The following is a 16,495-nucleotide window of genomic DNA, read 5'->3' on the forward strand; positions in this document are numbered from 1 at the left end:
TATATATAAGACAGTAACTAGAAGATGAATTATCTAGAGCAACAGTGACAACATTTTTTGGTTGAAGCATTGTATGCAGTGTTGATGGGAGATGCTGGGGGTTCCATATGTATATGAATCCTCCCAACAAACAGTTGTCCCTATTTTGACACATGCATATAGACATGTAAACACTTTCTGTCTTCCTTCACATATTGATTTCAATGTTGTTTTAAGTGATTCTTATATATGATTATTTCTATATGTAGAAATAATGCTGTTGGTCAACACTTTAAGTGCTGTAGCTCCATCCTATGGAATACTGAGATTTGTATTAGCCTTCTCTGCCAAAGAGTTTGGGTATGTCACAAAACTACAAATCACAGTATTCTGTAGGACAGAGCCCTGGCAATTAAAGTGGTGTCAAACAGCATTATTTCTGCAGTACAGATGCACCCTAACACAGACTGGACAAAATCCAAACTGGGTTTGTTTCATTAGAAAAGAGAGCGATATGGATAGAAACGACACATCATAGCTTTTTATATATATAAATAATAGCCACAGGGCATTTTCAGTTACACTGTAATAATCCCATCTCCATATCTGCTAAATGTTTAATTTGGAAAGTCATGTTTGAAATAATTCCATCTGCATACCTGTAATAATCCCATCTGTATTAATCCCATCCACATATCTGCTGAATGTTTAATTTGGAAAGTCATGTTTGGAATTGTGACATTTGGTAATCATACCAGTTTAAAGTCAATATCATATGATTGGCAAATGCTGCAGTTTCCAATGTGACTGGCCAAATTATATGCTTCATCATAGATTACAGTTGGCTATGTTGTACAGTTGCTATACAGCTGGCTAACGGAGTCAGTGTTTTTGATAATTGTTCCAGCTCACAGTTAACATCTTTGTTAAGTGGAAATCTCCATTTATTGGTCTGCCCACCTATCTGTTGTTATGTGCGTTTAATTTGAGTTATGTTGACCCTGTCTTGGGATTTTCTTGAGAAGATTTCTTCAGAGAAGATTTCTCATTTGCCCTTCTCTGACGCTGAGAGTGTGTGACTTGCTCAAAGCCACTGAGTTAATCAATCAGTCAATGAATTAGTAATTATTATGGCCTATGATGAGCAATGCAAAAGAAAAACCATACAACAGTTTATTAAAGAGAATCTGGAAGACAAGGAATAAAACAGACCACACTTTCAAGTGGAGAGGCTGATAGATTGTTTCTTAAACCAGCTTTTACATAGTCACCCAGCTTGTCTTCATGGCTGAGAGTGGATTTGAATCCTCATGTCCCAGAGTCCTAGTCCAACACTCAAGCCCCCATACTACACTGCTATCATCTGCTTATCTATTTTGTTGCTGTTCGTTGTTGTGTCCCTTCAAGTCATCCCCATCTTATGGCAATCCTAAAGTGACCCTGTGATGGGGTTTTCTAAGCAGGATTTGTTCAAAGGGGCCTTTGTTTGCTTTCCTTTGAGGCTGAGAGTGTGTGACTTGCTCAAGGTCACCCAGTGGGTTTCCATAGCTAAAAGGAGATTCAGCATTGTAGCCCAGTGCTCAATGACACTACTACACCACACTAATTCATTCTACTTATCTATGTAGATCTACATTGATCCAACAAAGACTTCTCAAGTGAATATTTGTCTGCTTGTTCTTTTGGAAGGTAAGTGTTATGTTATGATTTTTAAGTGCTGCAGACAAAGTCATCTATTAGTGTAATAGTAATACTGAAGATTTGCAAGATTTGTTCTTGACAGTCCATTCTTTATAAGGAAAACACTTTTATAAATATGCTGTATAAATCTACTTTATTCCTGAGACCCTAATATCATTTAGTGATGTGTTATTATTATTATTATTATTATTATTATTATTATTATTAATTATTTGAAAGAATGGGTTTCTATCTACAAAAGCTCATGTTAAAATAAAAACCAGTTAGTCTTAAAGGTGTTGCCACATTCCGTTTTTTCTTCCCCTCCTTTCCTCCTTTTTTTGCTGCAAGACACTAACAAGCCATTTCTTTGAAAATTATGCTTTTCATAATCTGTCACAGCAGGAGTGCACATTCAGTAGTATAGTATCACAGATTCAAAAAGTTGGAAGAAACCACAAGGGCCATGTACTCCAACCTCCTGCCATGCAGGAATTCACAATCAAAGAACCCCTGACATATGATCATCCAGCCTCTGTTTAAAAGCCTCCAAAGAAAGAGACTCCACCACACTGGGAGGGAGTGTGTTGCACTGTGGAACAGCTCTTACTGACAAGAAGTTCTTCCTAATGTTTAGGTAGAATCTCTTTTCCTCTAGTCTGATTCCATTGCTCCAGGCCCTATTCCATCCTCAATATGACACCCCTTCAAAAACTTAAATACAGGGGTATCATATCACCTCTTAACCATCTCTTCTCCAGTCTAAACATACGCAGCTCCTCTAGACCCTTTACCACTTTGGTCATCCTCTTCTGGACATACTCCAGCTTGTCAATATCCTTTTTGAATTGTGGTGTCCAGAATTGGACACAGGATTCCGGGTGAGGCCTGACGAAAGGAGAATAGAGTGGCACTATAGCTTCATTTGATGTATTGATGCAGCCTAATATTGCATTGGCCCTTTTAGCTGGCGCATCACACTGTTGATTCATGTTCAATTTGTGATTTACTAGGACTTTCATATCCCTTTCATATGTTGCCTTGTTAAGCCAGGTATCCCCCAACCTATATCTGCATTTCCTTTTTTCTGCCTAAGGGCAGTACCTTACATTTCTCCTCGTTGAAATTCATTTTGTTAGATTTGGCCAAGCTTTCTAATCTATTGAGGTCATTTTGAATTTTGATCCTGCCCTCTGGGGTATTAGCTACTCTTCCTAATTTGGCATCATCTGCAAATTTCATAAACATGCCCTCTATTCCTTCTCCCCAGGAATTGATAAAGATGTTGAATAGCACTGGGCCCAGGACATAACCCTGTGACACTCCACTGGCCACTTCTCTCCAATATGAAGAGGAAGCCTGTGGTAAAAAATAAGTGACAGTTACAAGTAAAGTTCAAAAGTTCATTGCTGAGTAGCCTTTGGGTTTGGCCAGTCAACTAATTCAAAATCCACTTAACAGCTGCATTGTCTTGCCCACATTTTAGTAGCTTGTTTGCAAGAATATCATGGGGGACCTTGCCATCATTTTAATACAAATAATTCATTCTTGCATGTGAGAATGAAATAAGAAAAGATTTACATTCTTTGTGTGTTTGTTGGATTTTGTTAGAATACCAACACATTCCATACTGGAAGCATTGCTATATGTTTTTGAACTTTACTTGAACTGTCACTTATATTTTACCACATGCTTCCTGTATATTTCCTTTTTAATATTGGTAACAGTAGTTCCCTTTTAATCATCTCTGTATGCTTTGGCAGAACCATATCTCGTTCCTGTTTACTTTAGGACAATCAGACAGTTTGTGTTTGGGTGTTCTCTGCAAATGGGGGCAATTCTTGGGAAAGGTGGGGTAACTCTATAAAAGAAGAAATTGGAAACTTGCCCCTATTTGTAAATGAAACATCTTTTGAAGGGAAACAGACTGGTTTTTGTTCCTACCATGGACTTTATGGTAAGTAATCCTTGCTTTGCACCTTCAGAACAATTTTTAGTCATACTGCTATTCGATTTCTTTTTCTACCACCATCACTTACAAAGACAGAGGATGTGCTCTCTACTTAATTTCGGATGAATGGATAGATTATGTAATTTCTTTCTTTTGATTATCCTTTTGAATCCTGATGTATCATCCATGTTTTTTTTATTGCTACTGATTTTTTAAAAATAAAATGTTATGTTATGTCTCCATTGTATGACTGTGTTATCTAGAAGACACCATTTATCTTTGTAAAAAAATGTGGGTGGGAAAAGGTTATAAAGTAGATAAGGGACCCTACCTTCCCACCATTATTAAGGATTCTATTGAGCAGAAAAAGATTGTCCAGTTAATATTCTTCTCAGTTTGGAAAATATACAGTATATAGGCTCATATTTCCCACATTTGCATCCTAATATTTCTTTAAAAAGCACATTCGCTTTCAGATTATTTTAACAGAATTTGCATGTATTAGAAAGTGTTTTTAGTCATTCTTTTTTCAGGCTAGATAAATTATTCTTTGAACACCAGCTCCCAGAATGCTCTAACTGACTGTGGTCTTGGCCACTCAAACTTTCTTTCTCCTTTTTGACAGACAACCAGGCGTTGGCCAGGCTTCAGTCTCTTATGTGTGGCTGTCTTACTCTCTTTGGGGAATGGAGCCTTTGGAAACATAGACCTAAACAATCTGAAGACGATTATTGACTACATCACAGAGTATGTAATTTGTTAAAATTACTCTTCTTTCAAAGGGTCTGTGCACTAAGAGAAGCATGTTGAAATATGGTTGTTGAACTACACCAAACAAACATGAACTGGCACATTATAGAGCATGTATGCATCCTCAGATAATTAAAGGATGCATTCAAAGCTAGAAAGCATACACAAGTATATTTTTCACAAACAGAAAGCTGACCACCATCAGCCCAGGTCCAAGCCATACTCTGCAGGCACTTTTTAAAAGTCGGAAAGCTTTCTGACTTCTAAAAAGTGCTGGCTGAGTGTGGCTGGGACCTGGCTGGGATCTGAGCTGATGGTGGCTAGCTGTGGTTTAGTGTGCGATAATCCCTGCCTCCATCCCGTGTCCCAGTTGCAGTCTGGGAAGCTGGAGCTGATTTAAAGCGCCAAACAATAAGCTCATATATGTCCTGGCTTCCCCTATACAGAACCAGTAGGATCTCCAAATATGGTCCTTACATGATATGGCTAGTTTTCCTGCACTTGGATGCTCTCTTAGCTACCCGCCTAAAACATTCCTTTAATATTAAGTTGATATCAAAGGTAATCTAGGGATGAAGGAGGGCTAGTCTGTGGGGTAACACTTTGGGAACTGGAAACCTATGTATGGAATTGATGACAATTACCAATATCCTGTGGCTGTTAGTAGAGCATTTCTACTAACTGACTGCCTTTCCATTCCACTGCCTTATATCAAGACAACATTAATTTTAGGGTAAATCCACATGGAACAAATCCCAGTTTGGCATATAATATGTTAATTCCTATTCATTCAGCAGTATGATTAAATGCTACCATTTCTGTGGTGTTTCCTAGGTACGGAATTGATGCCAAGTACGAATATGCTGTGGCTGTAAGGCTGGATAAACCATACTGCATGGATTGTTTTCTCCCAATATTGATCTGGAGGGTGGAAGGAGAGGGATAGTATGGATTCCTCTTGGAAGAAACAGATAGCAGCCCCAGGCTTTAGAGAGGGTGGCAGCCATGGAGCTGGGCCACAAGGTGCACATTCCTTGTAATTCCTCTCTGTGGAGCCTCCTAGCTGCCCACTTCACAAGCTGAGGAATGTTCTTAGGAGGGAGCCTTGTTCCCGCCTCCACTGTATTTGCTTGTGCCCCTAACTCCTGTGAATGTGGAGGTTAACACATGACATGCAAAATACCCTTTCTTGCACATAACATGCAAACGACGATCTCTTTTAAATTACAGAAGTGGAAAATATTTCAGAGCTTTTTCTGAAAAACCTATTTTGCTTCTCTTATATGAAGTGATGACTTGATTCTGTAAATGGATCATCTCAGGTCATTACACCACAAATCTAACCTTTTATTTTGATCTAACCATGGCTTTCCCTTCAGCAACTTGCTTTCATTGTCCACGTGGAGCTAAAGCAGTAACTCAGTTTGGTGTGCTGAATGTCAATTTTTGTTCATCACAAGAATTTCTTGGAAATTAATATTAAATGCTATTCTTAGCTTTTAAGACTGAATGACCAGTACTTCAGTTATATAACTTTTGGCTGTGATAGTACAGAAGAGATGCACAAAGCTATTAGCAAGCGCAATAGCATATCCCTGAGCAGTTAGGGAATGCAGATGAAAACCTATTTCTTGGTTGATACATGAAAAGCAAAGTTTATAATATCAGTAATTATCTATTTATAAACATGCCATTACATAGCACCATAAACTCAGCATTTCTACTGATTGGCTATGCCTTTTCATTCCGCTGTCTTTTATCAAGACAACAATAATCTAAGGACAAAGCCACATAGATCAAAGTCCAGTTTGGTATACTAATATGTTAATTCTTATTCATTCAGCACTATGATTCAATGCCACAATTTCTGTGATTCTACTTATGTATGGAATTGATGACATTTACCAATAAGGTGTGGCTGTAAGGCTGGATAAACCATACTGCATAAATCTTACTCCAGAGAACATGGAAACTTTATAATATCATTATAAATAATTATAATTATAAATAGGCCATTATACAGCACCATGAATAGAGCATTTCAGCTAACTGACTATGTCTTTCCATTCCACTGCCTTCTATCAAGACAACATCAATTTTAGGGTATATCCACATGGAACAAATCCTAATTTGGCATATAATATGTTAATTCCTATTCATTCAGTAGTATGATTAAATGCTCCCATTTCTGTGGTGTTTTCTAGGTACGGAATTGATGCCAAGTACGAATATGCTGTGGCTGTAAGGCTGGATAAACCATACTGCATAAATCCTACTCCAGAGAACCTGGAAACTGCCTTGCCAATGAGAGAGATGAGACGGATGCATAATGCTATTAGACAGAGAAATGGCCTGTATGTCCCAGATGAAATAAGCAATATTGTGGCAGCTAGGCCAGAGACGAATACGCAAAAGCATGCTGAATGGCGTTTGCTGTCTGGAGGCCAGAATAGCCCAGTAGACAGGATGCTAGCTGGTAAGGACCGCCAGAATAGTTGCCTGATTTTCTTCACCCATTTCTCCCCCTGTATAGACCGGTGCCTCAATCCAAATGACAAGGGTAGCATTGTCGACATGGTCAATTTTCTTTTTAATACGTTTGAGAGAGATTTGAGGGCTTTTGTATTTGAAACAATCTATCCAGATGATGCAATGAAAATAGAGAAAGTGGACGAAGCCTGGGGACGCATCAAGGATGCACCACTATTCCGGTGTGACATAAATAGTTGCATCCTATGTTTCAATAATAGCCCACCAGGAACCTTGACCCCTTGTTACTACTTCTAACATTTGTCAAACAGTCTAATGGATTCAATTGTCCTTAGAATCAAGGTGCCGACTCCCAGTTTCACCAAATTGAGCTTAGTATATGATTTATGTTGTTGTTTTCTGCTTTGCTGTTGAATCAATAAATATCTAGAGCATACCACAGAATCCTGTGTTCTGTTTTCATTTGCTTAAATCTACACTGAGGCTTGTGATGATCCATATCTGAGAGATGCAGAATGCATCCACTGTTGCTCACATTAACACCATACACACAATGTTTGTATGCCCCCATCCATATGTTTGTTTGAATGAAATGAAATGTTGTAATCCAATCCTTTGTTTATACACTGTAGTTGGAATTAAGCCCAGGAAACTAAAAGTCAGTTTGCTGAGGATTGGAGAAGTGATCCAAGTTAGGGCTATTAGCTGTAGCCCTATTCAAGGGTGAGAGGTGTAGTTGGTCTCTGGAGGGACAGGGTCCTAGGTCATCAGTCAATCCAGGCTTCTGGATTCTGCCTGTCCAGTCCCGAGTCTGTGTCATAGAATAAGGAAATGAGGAGTTTACTGAATATTTGGCAACCATAATCATAGTCATAGGATAGGGATGGGCAAGGTAAGACTTGCCTTGGAGCAATTCAGTTGACTGTATTATCCTAGGGGAAAAAAGGGAGAGGGTCAGATTTTCCTTCTTTGCCTAATCTGAGGGGCTCACCACCCACCTTTATGGTCCTCAGAAGTCTTCACTTTGCATTCTATAAAAACTGCATCTCCCAAGCTACATTTTATGGCATCATGCACTTTAGCCCACTAAGACTAGGCAGGGGGACTAGATCCTCTGAAATGATCAGCCAAAATGAGATCACTGACTCCTCTATGCGATTGAATCCCCTGAGAAATTATCAATCAGAAGTGTACTAACTGATGAAGAACAATGATCAATGGTCATCTTAAAAATAATAACAGGTTGCTTACAGTTATTAGCTAAACTGTTCTTTGGTAAGCTGTTTGCCATCCTGTTCTCCTGTGTTTCTATATTTTGGACTATGGGAGCTCAATGAATTTGATTTTTATGAATCAATTTGTGTGATCCACACAAGACAAATGTGCAGATTTGAATTTAATAATACACAATGACATAATTTCAGGTTCAAATAAGTCTCTAAATGTATTTTTAAAAGTGGAGTTTGAGATGACATATTTGGAAATGCCTCTCTAATGATCAAAAACCTGCCAGTTTAAGAGCATAGCTAAGATTTTATATAGTTTTAATGTGATGATTTTAAATGGTTCTTAATATTTTATTGTGAGTTTTTAAATTGGTTCTTTTTGTGAGCCACCATGGATCCCACTCTGAGAGAAAGGTGGCATGCAAATTAATGAATCAGCTGATTGATTGAAATGTTTCATATTAATAAAGTGCTAATTCAAACCGCAAGCTTTCATATTGACTAATATGTCAGGAGACAGAGGCAGGTCTAACAGATATTTATGCTTCTTGGTCTGGTTGGTATTGGAAGAAGTGATAGGTTATATTTTTCAGAGCTTCTTTAGCACTGGATGAAAGAACCATTCATTGTGAGCACAGTTTGCAGAAGTGGTGCTACCATTCCAGCAATTTGTTCCTTCTCCTCCACCTGCTTTTTCTTTTGCAGGTGTGGTTACTCTACTTTCTCTTTGTTCAGCAGATTTTGTCAGCTCCACTTGACAAAACTTTATGGCAGTGGTCCACAAACCGTGCCCTTTAAGATATTTTGGACTTCAGCTCCCAGAAGCCTCAACCATGTTGGTCTGTAGTCTGGGATTTTGGGAGCCGAAGTCCAAAATCCCATAAAGAGCACAGTTTGGGGACCACTGCTTTATGGTATCTCATTCTGCTCCATGATCTGTTCAGAATTAAAGTTACAGGAGCCCTGTCCCATATCCAACCTGGCAACCCTAGTGTTGAATTACCATTCATCCGATTATTCAGTAGTTCTACTCTGTTTAGGATTAGTAGTTGGATTCAGGCCTCAGAGCATTTGCTCAGGGTCAGCATTTTTCAGAAAGTCCCATAATTTTGAGGACTTCAAGTGTTCCACCACGCATTCAGTCCAGAGCCACCTGTAAACATATTGGTAATGGGGAGGAAGTGGGAGAAATGGAATTTCAAAAGCTTATTTGTCAATGTAGCTGGGTGAATAGAGATCCAGCTGGGTGGAACGAAGTGTGGAAGTGACCTTTTGTTTTGTTTTGTTTTCTGTACAGCTTCCCTTCTAAATGGCTGATGTATTTATTAGCCTCTGATAGTCAGAGGAATTTCAAAGGCTTCAGAGACAAAGATTTATATTTTTCCTTCTTTGGCCATTCTGTATTCTGTCTAATCTGCAAACTAGTTGAGTTGAAATTGCTTGAGATTAATCTCATTCATTGATACAAGTGCAAAAGAACCAAAGCCCATACTAAACTGGTGATAAACCAAGCGTATTTAGAAAATTTGAAGCACCAGTGGTAAAATTGTCTTGGGGATAAGAGTTTGTTGAGGACACTACTCAGCCAATCCAGCTAGTCCAGATAGCCAGGCTCTGATGTGGAAGGAACTTAGGGTTGCCATAGTGCCGGACCTCCAAACCGGGAAAAATGTAGGACAAAATTGTCAAATGTAGGACACACAATATGTGTCCTACATTTGAAAATTTTGTCCTACATTTTCCCTCGCGATTGCGGCGGGGAGCGGAAGCCAAGCGGCGAGGGAAAGCCTCCACTTAAGGAGGCTTTCCCTCCCCACCTGGGCCCCGGGCCTCGCTGCGATCGGGGCCTCGCCTCGTTCCTGGCCCCCGCAGGGACCAGGAAGGAGACGAGGAGAGCGCCGGCGATGGCCGGGGCCTCGCCTCATTCCTGGCCCCCGCAGGGACCAGGAAGAAGGTGAGGAGAGCGCAGGGAGGCGGGGAGGTTGGCGTGGCTGCGCCCAAGAGGCACCGCCTCCCTGCAGCCTCCTCCGCCCTAGGCCTCGCTGCCATCCTTTTCCTCCGCGCGGCCATGCACGGTGGAGGAGGAGGAGGGCAGCGAGGCCCCAGGGTTGCCTAGCAACCCCGCTGTAACCAGGCTTTTCCCGGTTTTTGGCTGCACCCGTGCCGTGACCGGGCAGGTGCCGCCAAAACCGGGAAAAACCCGGTTGCAGCCGGGTTATGGCAACCCTAAGGGAACTGGCTGTCAGTTTCAATAGTTCATAAATGATTGTGCAGTCAAAGCCAAGCAAAAGTCAAATTTCAAAGAAGCAATCTATCAGTGTGAATGGGGATTTATCCAGGGTCTTCATACTGGATGTAATTTGCCAGATTAAGGAGCAAGTTCTGAGTCTAGGGTGTCATAAATGCTATGGTGATATGGGATTGGTTTTTGGGGTTTGCTGTCTGAGAGCTGCAGTGTGGATGGCATCCTTAAAGCATAGGTTGCAGTCTGTCAAGCTTGCCATATGAACAGAACACTGGTGGCATAGGCTGGCAAAGTAGCAGGGCCTGAATACAGTGTGTCCTTGACATTAAAAATGGAGGCATCATGCTTCCTTTATGCCATCTTTATGTATATTTGTTATCCCTTTCTGCATGGACTGTTAACCGTGTAGGCTAAATATATAGAGGATGTTTGGGCAGCTGGTTTGCATACGTCTGTTAAAATTCAGGTTACATTCTGAAGTGGATTCACTGCTCCAGTGATGTCAGAGCTATGAGCAATTACTTCCAAAGCATTTGAAAGGCATCTGGTTAAGGAATGCTGATTGACAGAAATACATATTGTCTGGAAGAAGGTTCTTCACATTCAGGCACAGCTAACAGATTGGAAGTTTGGAAGTAGGGACGCTGATATGATCCTGCTTGCTTTCTAATACTTTCAAAGAACCTTATGGATGACATTTGCCTGTAAAAATTGCTCATCACTGAACAATGCATGGACACTGAGTGGCTTTATTGACATGAATGGATTGATATTTGTTGCATATCATTGAAATGAATGAATGACAATGGAGGCTGCTGGCTTCCATATCAGTGGGGCAGTGAATCTACTCTTGGTTTTTGTCAGAACTTCAAAGGAACTATTCATGGTGCAGAGTTTGAATTCCTGTTTATTCATCCAAGTTTCTGCTGAATTTGGGTTGCCACTTTCCTTCTGAGAGACTCTTAATCTCTAGAATTTTGGGTAGCTCCTTTAAAAATTCAGACTGAAACCCAGAGCAGATTTGCTTTCCCACTAACAAGGGGTCTTTGCCCTGTCTTTCTGAAATACTCAGAAGAATAATCTTTACTCAAGTGTCATCATGTCTACAGATAGCTGTAGTTATTCAAAGATGAAGTGGCATTATTTAGATAATCTTGTATACAGCAGTATAACTCAGTTTAATGACATAAAACGTAGGATGCTTGGCATCACATAATGGCCCTGGAAGAGTAAAAGGTAGATCTTAGGGAAATGGAATCTGCCCAGAACTTCCATGACCAGTCTCAATCCCCCTGCTGTTTTTGAACCACAACTCCCCTCACCACTAACTATGGGTTACTGTGGCTTATTATAATAAGTGCTGGAGTCCAAGCTATGGTTGGTAAAAGCTAATTAAAGAATGTTTCACAGTAACCAGTGGAAAATTCAGAAAGCTCAGTCCTTCCCACCATTCCATACACAACCACCAGGCTGTGGTGACCTGCTAGCTTTGGAAGAAAATGGCAACCAGCCATGGCAGCTCTCCTGGAGAGAAAAAGGAGGTAACATTTTTGCTGTGGTTCCTCCAGGATGAAGGAAATGTTCACTTGAGCTGGGAAAGTGATGTGGGGAGAGGCCAAGCAGAGATTATATAGCAAGGGGAACATGTAATCATTCATATCCTACAGACTTACTAGCAAGCTAAAGTGAGATGTTTGGTTTCCTAGCTCTCCTGACATTTGTCTGCAATTTCCAACAAACCCACGCAGATGGCAAAGGTAACATTAATGCCAAAGGAGGGTCTTAGATTTTTAGGCGATGACTTCAGAAAACAACAATGGAGGGGGGGGGGGCTGGATATGTTTTCCTTAAGGCTTATGCACTCATGAGGTGACCCCAAGCTTGTACCTGGTTGGTCTATGGCAGGAGAATGAAAAAAATATTATTGGTATGACCTGGAGTTCCCATAGGGTTGGGTGAAAGTGTCATTTAGGATACCAGCCTTTGAACATGTCTTCATACATAGGGTAGAAAGAACTTGATTTATGTTTTAAAAAGCAATTCAAATCTGGGAAAAACCAAAACTGGTGGGCTTGTCCATCCACTCAGGTTTTAGAATGTTTAGCTATTGATAGTTTCAGTTTGAATTTCTGTTTGTTCATCAAAGTTACTCTTTGGAATTTGGTTTGCCTTTTTTTCTCCTGAGAGACTCTTCTAATTTCTTTCCAGTTTGTTTTGTCTTTTTACACTCAGCCAATGAAATTCAACTTCTATTTACTTTGCTAAAGTTTTGATGAAAGGTGGGAAGGACACTGTTCATCATTTTTATGCTGCTGAAGTAGGTTTAGGAAATGGTTTTAGAAAATGGTTGGGTGGATAAGGTTTTTAAAACTATTGTAAGGACCTGTTTTATTGAGCACAGTCTATACAGTACTGGAAGCAAACTCAGTAATTCTTGAACAGACCCATTAAAACGAATCAGAAATAAATGAAACACAAGAAGCTCAATTGATTTCAGTGGCCTCATATCGATAAGGGTGGAGAAAAATCAGAGTGTTGTGATGGTTGCCTTTTACCATACGTTGTGTGGCAGGTGTGGGCTGGAATATGGGAAAGATATGTAATAAACTAAATAAAATAAATGGATTTGAAATCAGCTTAATACATTTCAGCTGAAAAATCAACCTACCTTGGATTTTCTAATGCACATTTAATTTATACTATAGGTTACCTTTCTTTTAAATATATATGTTTACTATAGTTGAAACTGTATATGTTACAGGTTTCATTAGTTCATTTGAAGTTATTGATTTCTCACATCTGCTTGATTGTATTGGGTCTGCTATCCTTAGGAAGTGTTATCCAAGCAGAGGGTTCCTTATTTCAAGTAAAGGGAAACTCCACTCTTGTGGCAGATATTAACAGAGCTTTTACTGGTCCATGACTCAAGGGAAAAGAGCCACATCTGACTACAGTGCTGGGATGCAGCTGAAGGGATATTAAAGTTTTGTTGAAATTGTACATCTTGAGAAACAACCTACCAAACAACTGATAGATAATAGATAGCAAGAGAGAGCTTGTGGCCTCCACAGTTCTTGTAACTTTCAGGAAAGGTAATACATGCAAACAGGAGAAAATTTCTCTAAGCACATCATGGGTTGAATTGAGAAGAGTGTATGCAAGTGGATGATGCTCATATAATTCCAAAACCTTACCCAACAGGGAGAGCTGCAGAGTTATTGTCTAAAATGCTTGAATTTCATTTCTTAATTGATGAGGAAGAGAAACAGGGTTGAATTGGGTCTTTCCTATCCTATTCTCTATCACCACCCAACAGCAGATTAGTAGAATTTCAGACATTTCATGGTGCCCTTATTCCTGGCTTATCCCACATTAATTTCATCCCTAATTTCCCACTCTTTCTTTTCAGATTTTCCATCTTGTGTCTTCCCCTTTGTTTTTGATGGGAAATTGTACTCATCATGTACCAAGGATGGGGCTATTGATGAGCAACTGTGGTGTGGTACAACTGCCAACTATGATGAGGATGGCCAATGGAAGCACTGTTCTGTCCAAGGTAGGTAGGTCAGAACTGTGCTAAAAATATACTGTGTAAGCAATGCATAACCATGTGTATGATGTCTTTATAACTTGCCCATTACTGCTGAGCAAGATTGTGTCCAGTTCATACAGAACTGGCACCATAAAGAAGACTAGGCATTAGCTTCTGTTTGTCATTTCTACAAGTATGCTTACTTGATAAATTCTAGAATTACTATATATTAGAATAATTAAAGAAGTCAAGGGGTTTGTCAATGGATTGGAGTAAGTACACACAAATTGTAACATATCTACTTTTTAAGCCTACTGTTATACATATTCACTTCTCTCTTTACTGAAACCGTTATTCTCCATTTATTCAGAGCATGGAGGAAACTCAGGAGGTAAACCCTGTATTTTCCCCTTCATCTACAAGAACCGTACATATTACACCTGTACTGAAGAGGAGAAAGGAGGATTCTGGTGTGCCACCACAAGAAACTACGACAGGGATGATAAATGGAGCTACTGTGCTGACACCAGTAAGAGAACTGGTGGTGAATGATGACTTCTGTAATTACCGGTACTCTAGAAAGGAAGAAACAGTGGATAAATGTACATATAGAAATCTGGACCTTGGAACATTACTTAAAAAAATCATTAAGACAAAATGAAGTCATCCATAAATGAGCACAACTGTAGGATGAAGCTCTGTAGCATAATCTTTATGTCGTGGGTGGGAGAAATGTGCCCTTTAGATGTTATTGGATTGCAACTCCCATCAGCCCTAGCCATCAAAGCTAATGGCAAATGGTGATGGAAGGTGCAGTTCAGAAATCTCTGAGAGGGCAAACTTTTTCTAGCTTAGGTGTAGATACAGAGGCAACCAGAGAGGAAGGGAGAACTGCAATAAAGGATTAAAAAAAGAAGAGTGTGCAGCCACAGCTGGTGGTTTCCATGTCAGTGGGATGAGGAATATGGCCTAAGGTTTGGTCTATGCATGTGATGCTGGAGCAAAGAGAGTGAATGCTATTTTAGCCTACATTAATAGAAGCACAGTTTCCAAATTAAGGGAAATAATATCCCCACTATATTCCTCACTGGAGTACTTCTGGGTGCCACATTTTAAGAAAGATATAGACAAGTTGGAGCAGGTTCTGAGAAGGGTAACAAAGAAGATAAGAGGTATGGAGCACAAATAATACAAGGAAATGTTGAAGGAGCTGGACATGTTCAGTTTGATAAAGAGAAGAGTGAGAGGTGGCACAATTGCACTCTTTAAATATCACAGAGAGGAGGGTGCAGATCTGTTCTCTGCTGCCCCAGAGAGGAGGACCAGGTCTAATGGTTTTACCAGATCTAATGGTTTTAAGTTGCAGGATGGTAGATTTTTATTAAATTTATTGACAGTGGTTGCCTAGAGAGGTGGTGGGTTCTCCAGTCTTCAAAAAGAGCCCAGATAGCTACCCACTTAGGTACTGTAGCTGGAGATTCTGCATTCAGCTGGGGGTTGGACTTGCTAAGACTCCTTCCAGCTCCATGATTCTATGAACTATGGCAGTGTTATTGGGTTTTCTTGTCATGATTTATTCAGAGGAGGTTTGCCATTGCCTTCTTTTGAGGACGAGAAAGTATTACTTCTTAGGGTATCCATGACTAAGCAGGGATTCAAATCCTTGTCTCCTGGAGTTCTAGTCCAACATTCAAATCATTCTACCTTACTGGTTCTCTGCTCACTTGAGAAGAGAAGTGATAAAGGAGATAAACTGTGGGAAGCTAAACTGCATGCCTACTGAATTAATTTTGGAGATGGGATTCAGCAACTTAGCTCAACATCCTATCCACTATCTCTCTTTCTTCTCATAGTGCTGTTTTTCTAAGACTGTGTGAATGTCTCTGTCTTTTACTCCACTCTGTTTAGGACTAGATGCCAATCCCAAAGGACCCTGTGCATTTCCTTTCATCTATAACCATAAATCCTACTCATCATGCACGACAGATGGGATTTCTAACAAGAAGCCCTGGTGCTCTCTTACTGACAACTATGATGCTGATTTGCAATGGACATACTGTGAACCTTCAGGTAGGAGATAGTGGAGAGAGTTTGGAATAATCTCTGTGGTAAGAGAGGCAGAATGCTGTTTTGGCTTTCATTGTCAAGTCCAAGATGTTGTGACAATAGGTCTGTGCCTTCCAATATGGAACTTTATTTGCATGTGGGAATTCTGATTTGCGAAGGGGTTGGCCAGAGGAAGGTTTACTTGCTACCACGAGGTGGTGTTGTGAGTTGGCTGAATAAATAACTAAAAGGTAATCACCACTACTGCCAACAAGATAAGAGAAGATTACAAACTTCCAAAGAATTTCTCATACCTTCCACCTAATAGAATGGATGCTAATGTGTTTTTTTTTTTTATGATTCAGGTGCCAAAAGTGCAAAGGTTTACTATTTACTTGATCTGATTTATATCCCACCTTCCTCCTTATGCATGACCCAAGGCAGGCTGCAGCATGTAAAAAGCAAGATGTAATTAAAACATTATTTATAGAAAAGTGAAACAAAGAATTAAATAACAGTACAATTAAAACAAGATTAAAACAATATAACCTCATTGATCATGTTAAAAATAAAAATAAAACCTCATGCCACTCTAA

The 16,495-nt window shown here is 39.8% G+C and overlaps 2 protein-coding genes across 2 annotated transcripts in view; both read left to right on the forward strand.

Annotated features, from left to right (window-relative positions):
• Window positions 1-3,337: 3,337 nt before the first annotated feature.
• LOC121933256 lies at window positions 3,338-7,291 on the forward strand. Its single transcript, XM_042472725.1, has 3 exons — window positions 3,338-3,616; window positions 4,236-4,357; window positions 6,565-7,291. The coding sequence occupies exons 1-3, from the start codon at window positions 3,560-3,562 to the stop codon at window positions 7,145-7,147; spliced, it is 762 nt and encodes a 253-aa protein (XP_042328659.1). The 5' UTR covers window positions 3,338-3,559; the 3' UTR covers window positions 7,148-7,291.
• Window positions 7,292-11,763: 4,472 nt separating this feature from the next.
• LOC121933665 overlaps window positions 11,764-16,495 on the forward strand; it is a 39,031-nt gene continuing 34,299 nt past the window's right edge. The window contains exons 1-4 of the mRNA XM_042473648.1: window positions 11,764-11,862; window positions 13,731-13,881; window positions 14,224-14,382; window positions 15,762-15,923. Coding sequence (XP_042329582.1) covers window positions 11,821-11,862; window positions 13,731-13,881; window positions 14,224-14,382; window positions 15,762-15,923 — 514 coding nt within the window. The 5' untranslated portion in view covers window positions 11,764-11,820. The remainder of the gene's footprint in view (window positions 11,863-13,730; window positions 13,882-14,223; window positions 14,383-15,761; window positions 15,924-16,495) is intronic.

Source organism: Sceloporus undulatus, chromosome 6 (genome assembly GCF_019175285.1).
Source record: "Sceloporus undulatus isolate JIND9_A2432 ecotype Alabama chromosome 6, SceUnd_v1.1, whole genome shotgun sequence".
Classification (NCBI taxonomy): domain Eukaryota; kingdom Metazoa; phylum Chordata; class Lepidosauria; order Squamata; family Phrynosomatidae; genus Sceloporus; species Sceloporus undulatus.

What these genes read in the sequence shown, in the direction of transcription:
- LOC121933256 (XM_042472725.1), top strand. Translation starts at nt 3,560, where the DNA reads ATGAAACATCTTTTGAAGGGAAACAGACTGGTTTTTGTTCCTACCATG. An exon ending in TTCCTACCATGGACTTTATG is followed by an intron (nt 3,617 to 4,235) that starts GTAAGTAATCCT and finishes CCTTTTTGACAG; the next exon opens with ACAACCAGGCGTTGGCCAGG. An exon ending in ATTATTGACTACATCACAGA is followed by an intron (nt 4,358 to 6,564) that starts GTATGTAATTTG and finishes GGTGTTTTCTAG; the next exon opens with GTACGGAATTGATGCCAAGT.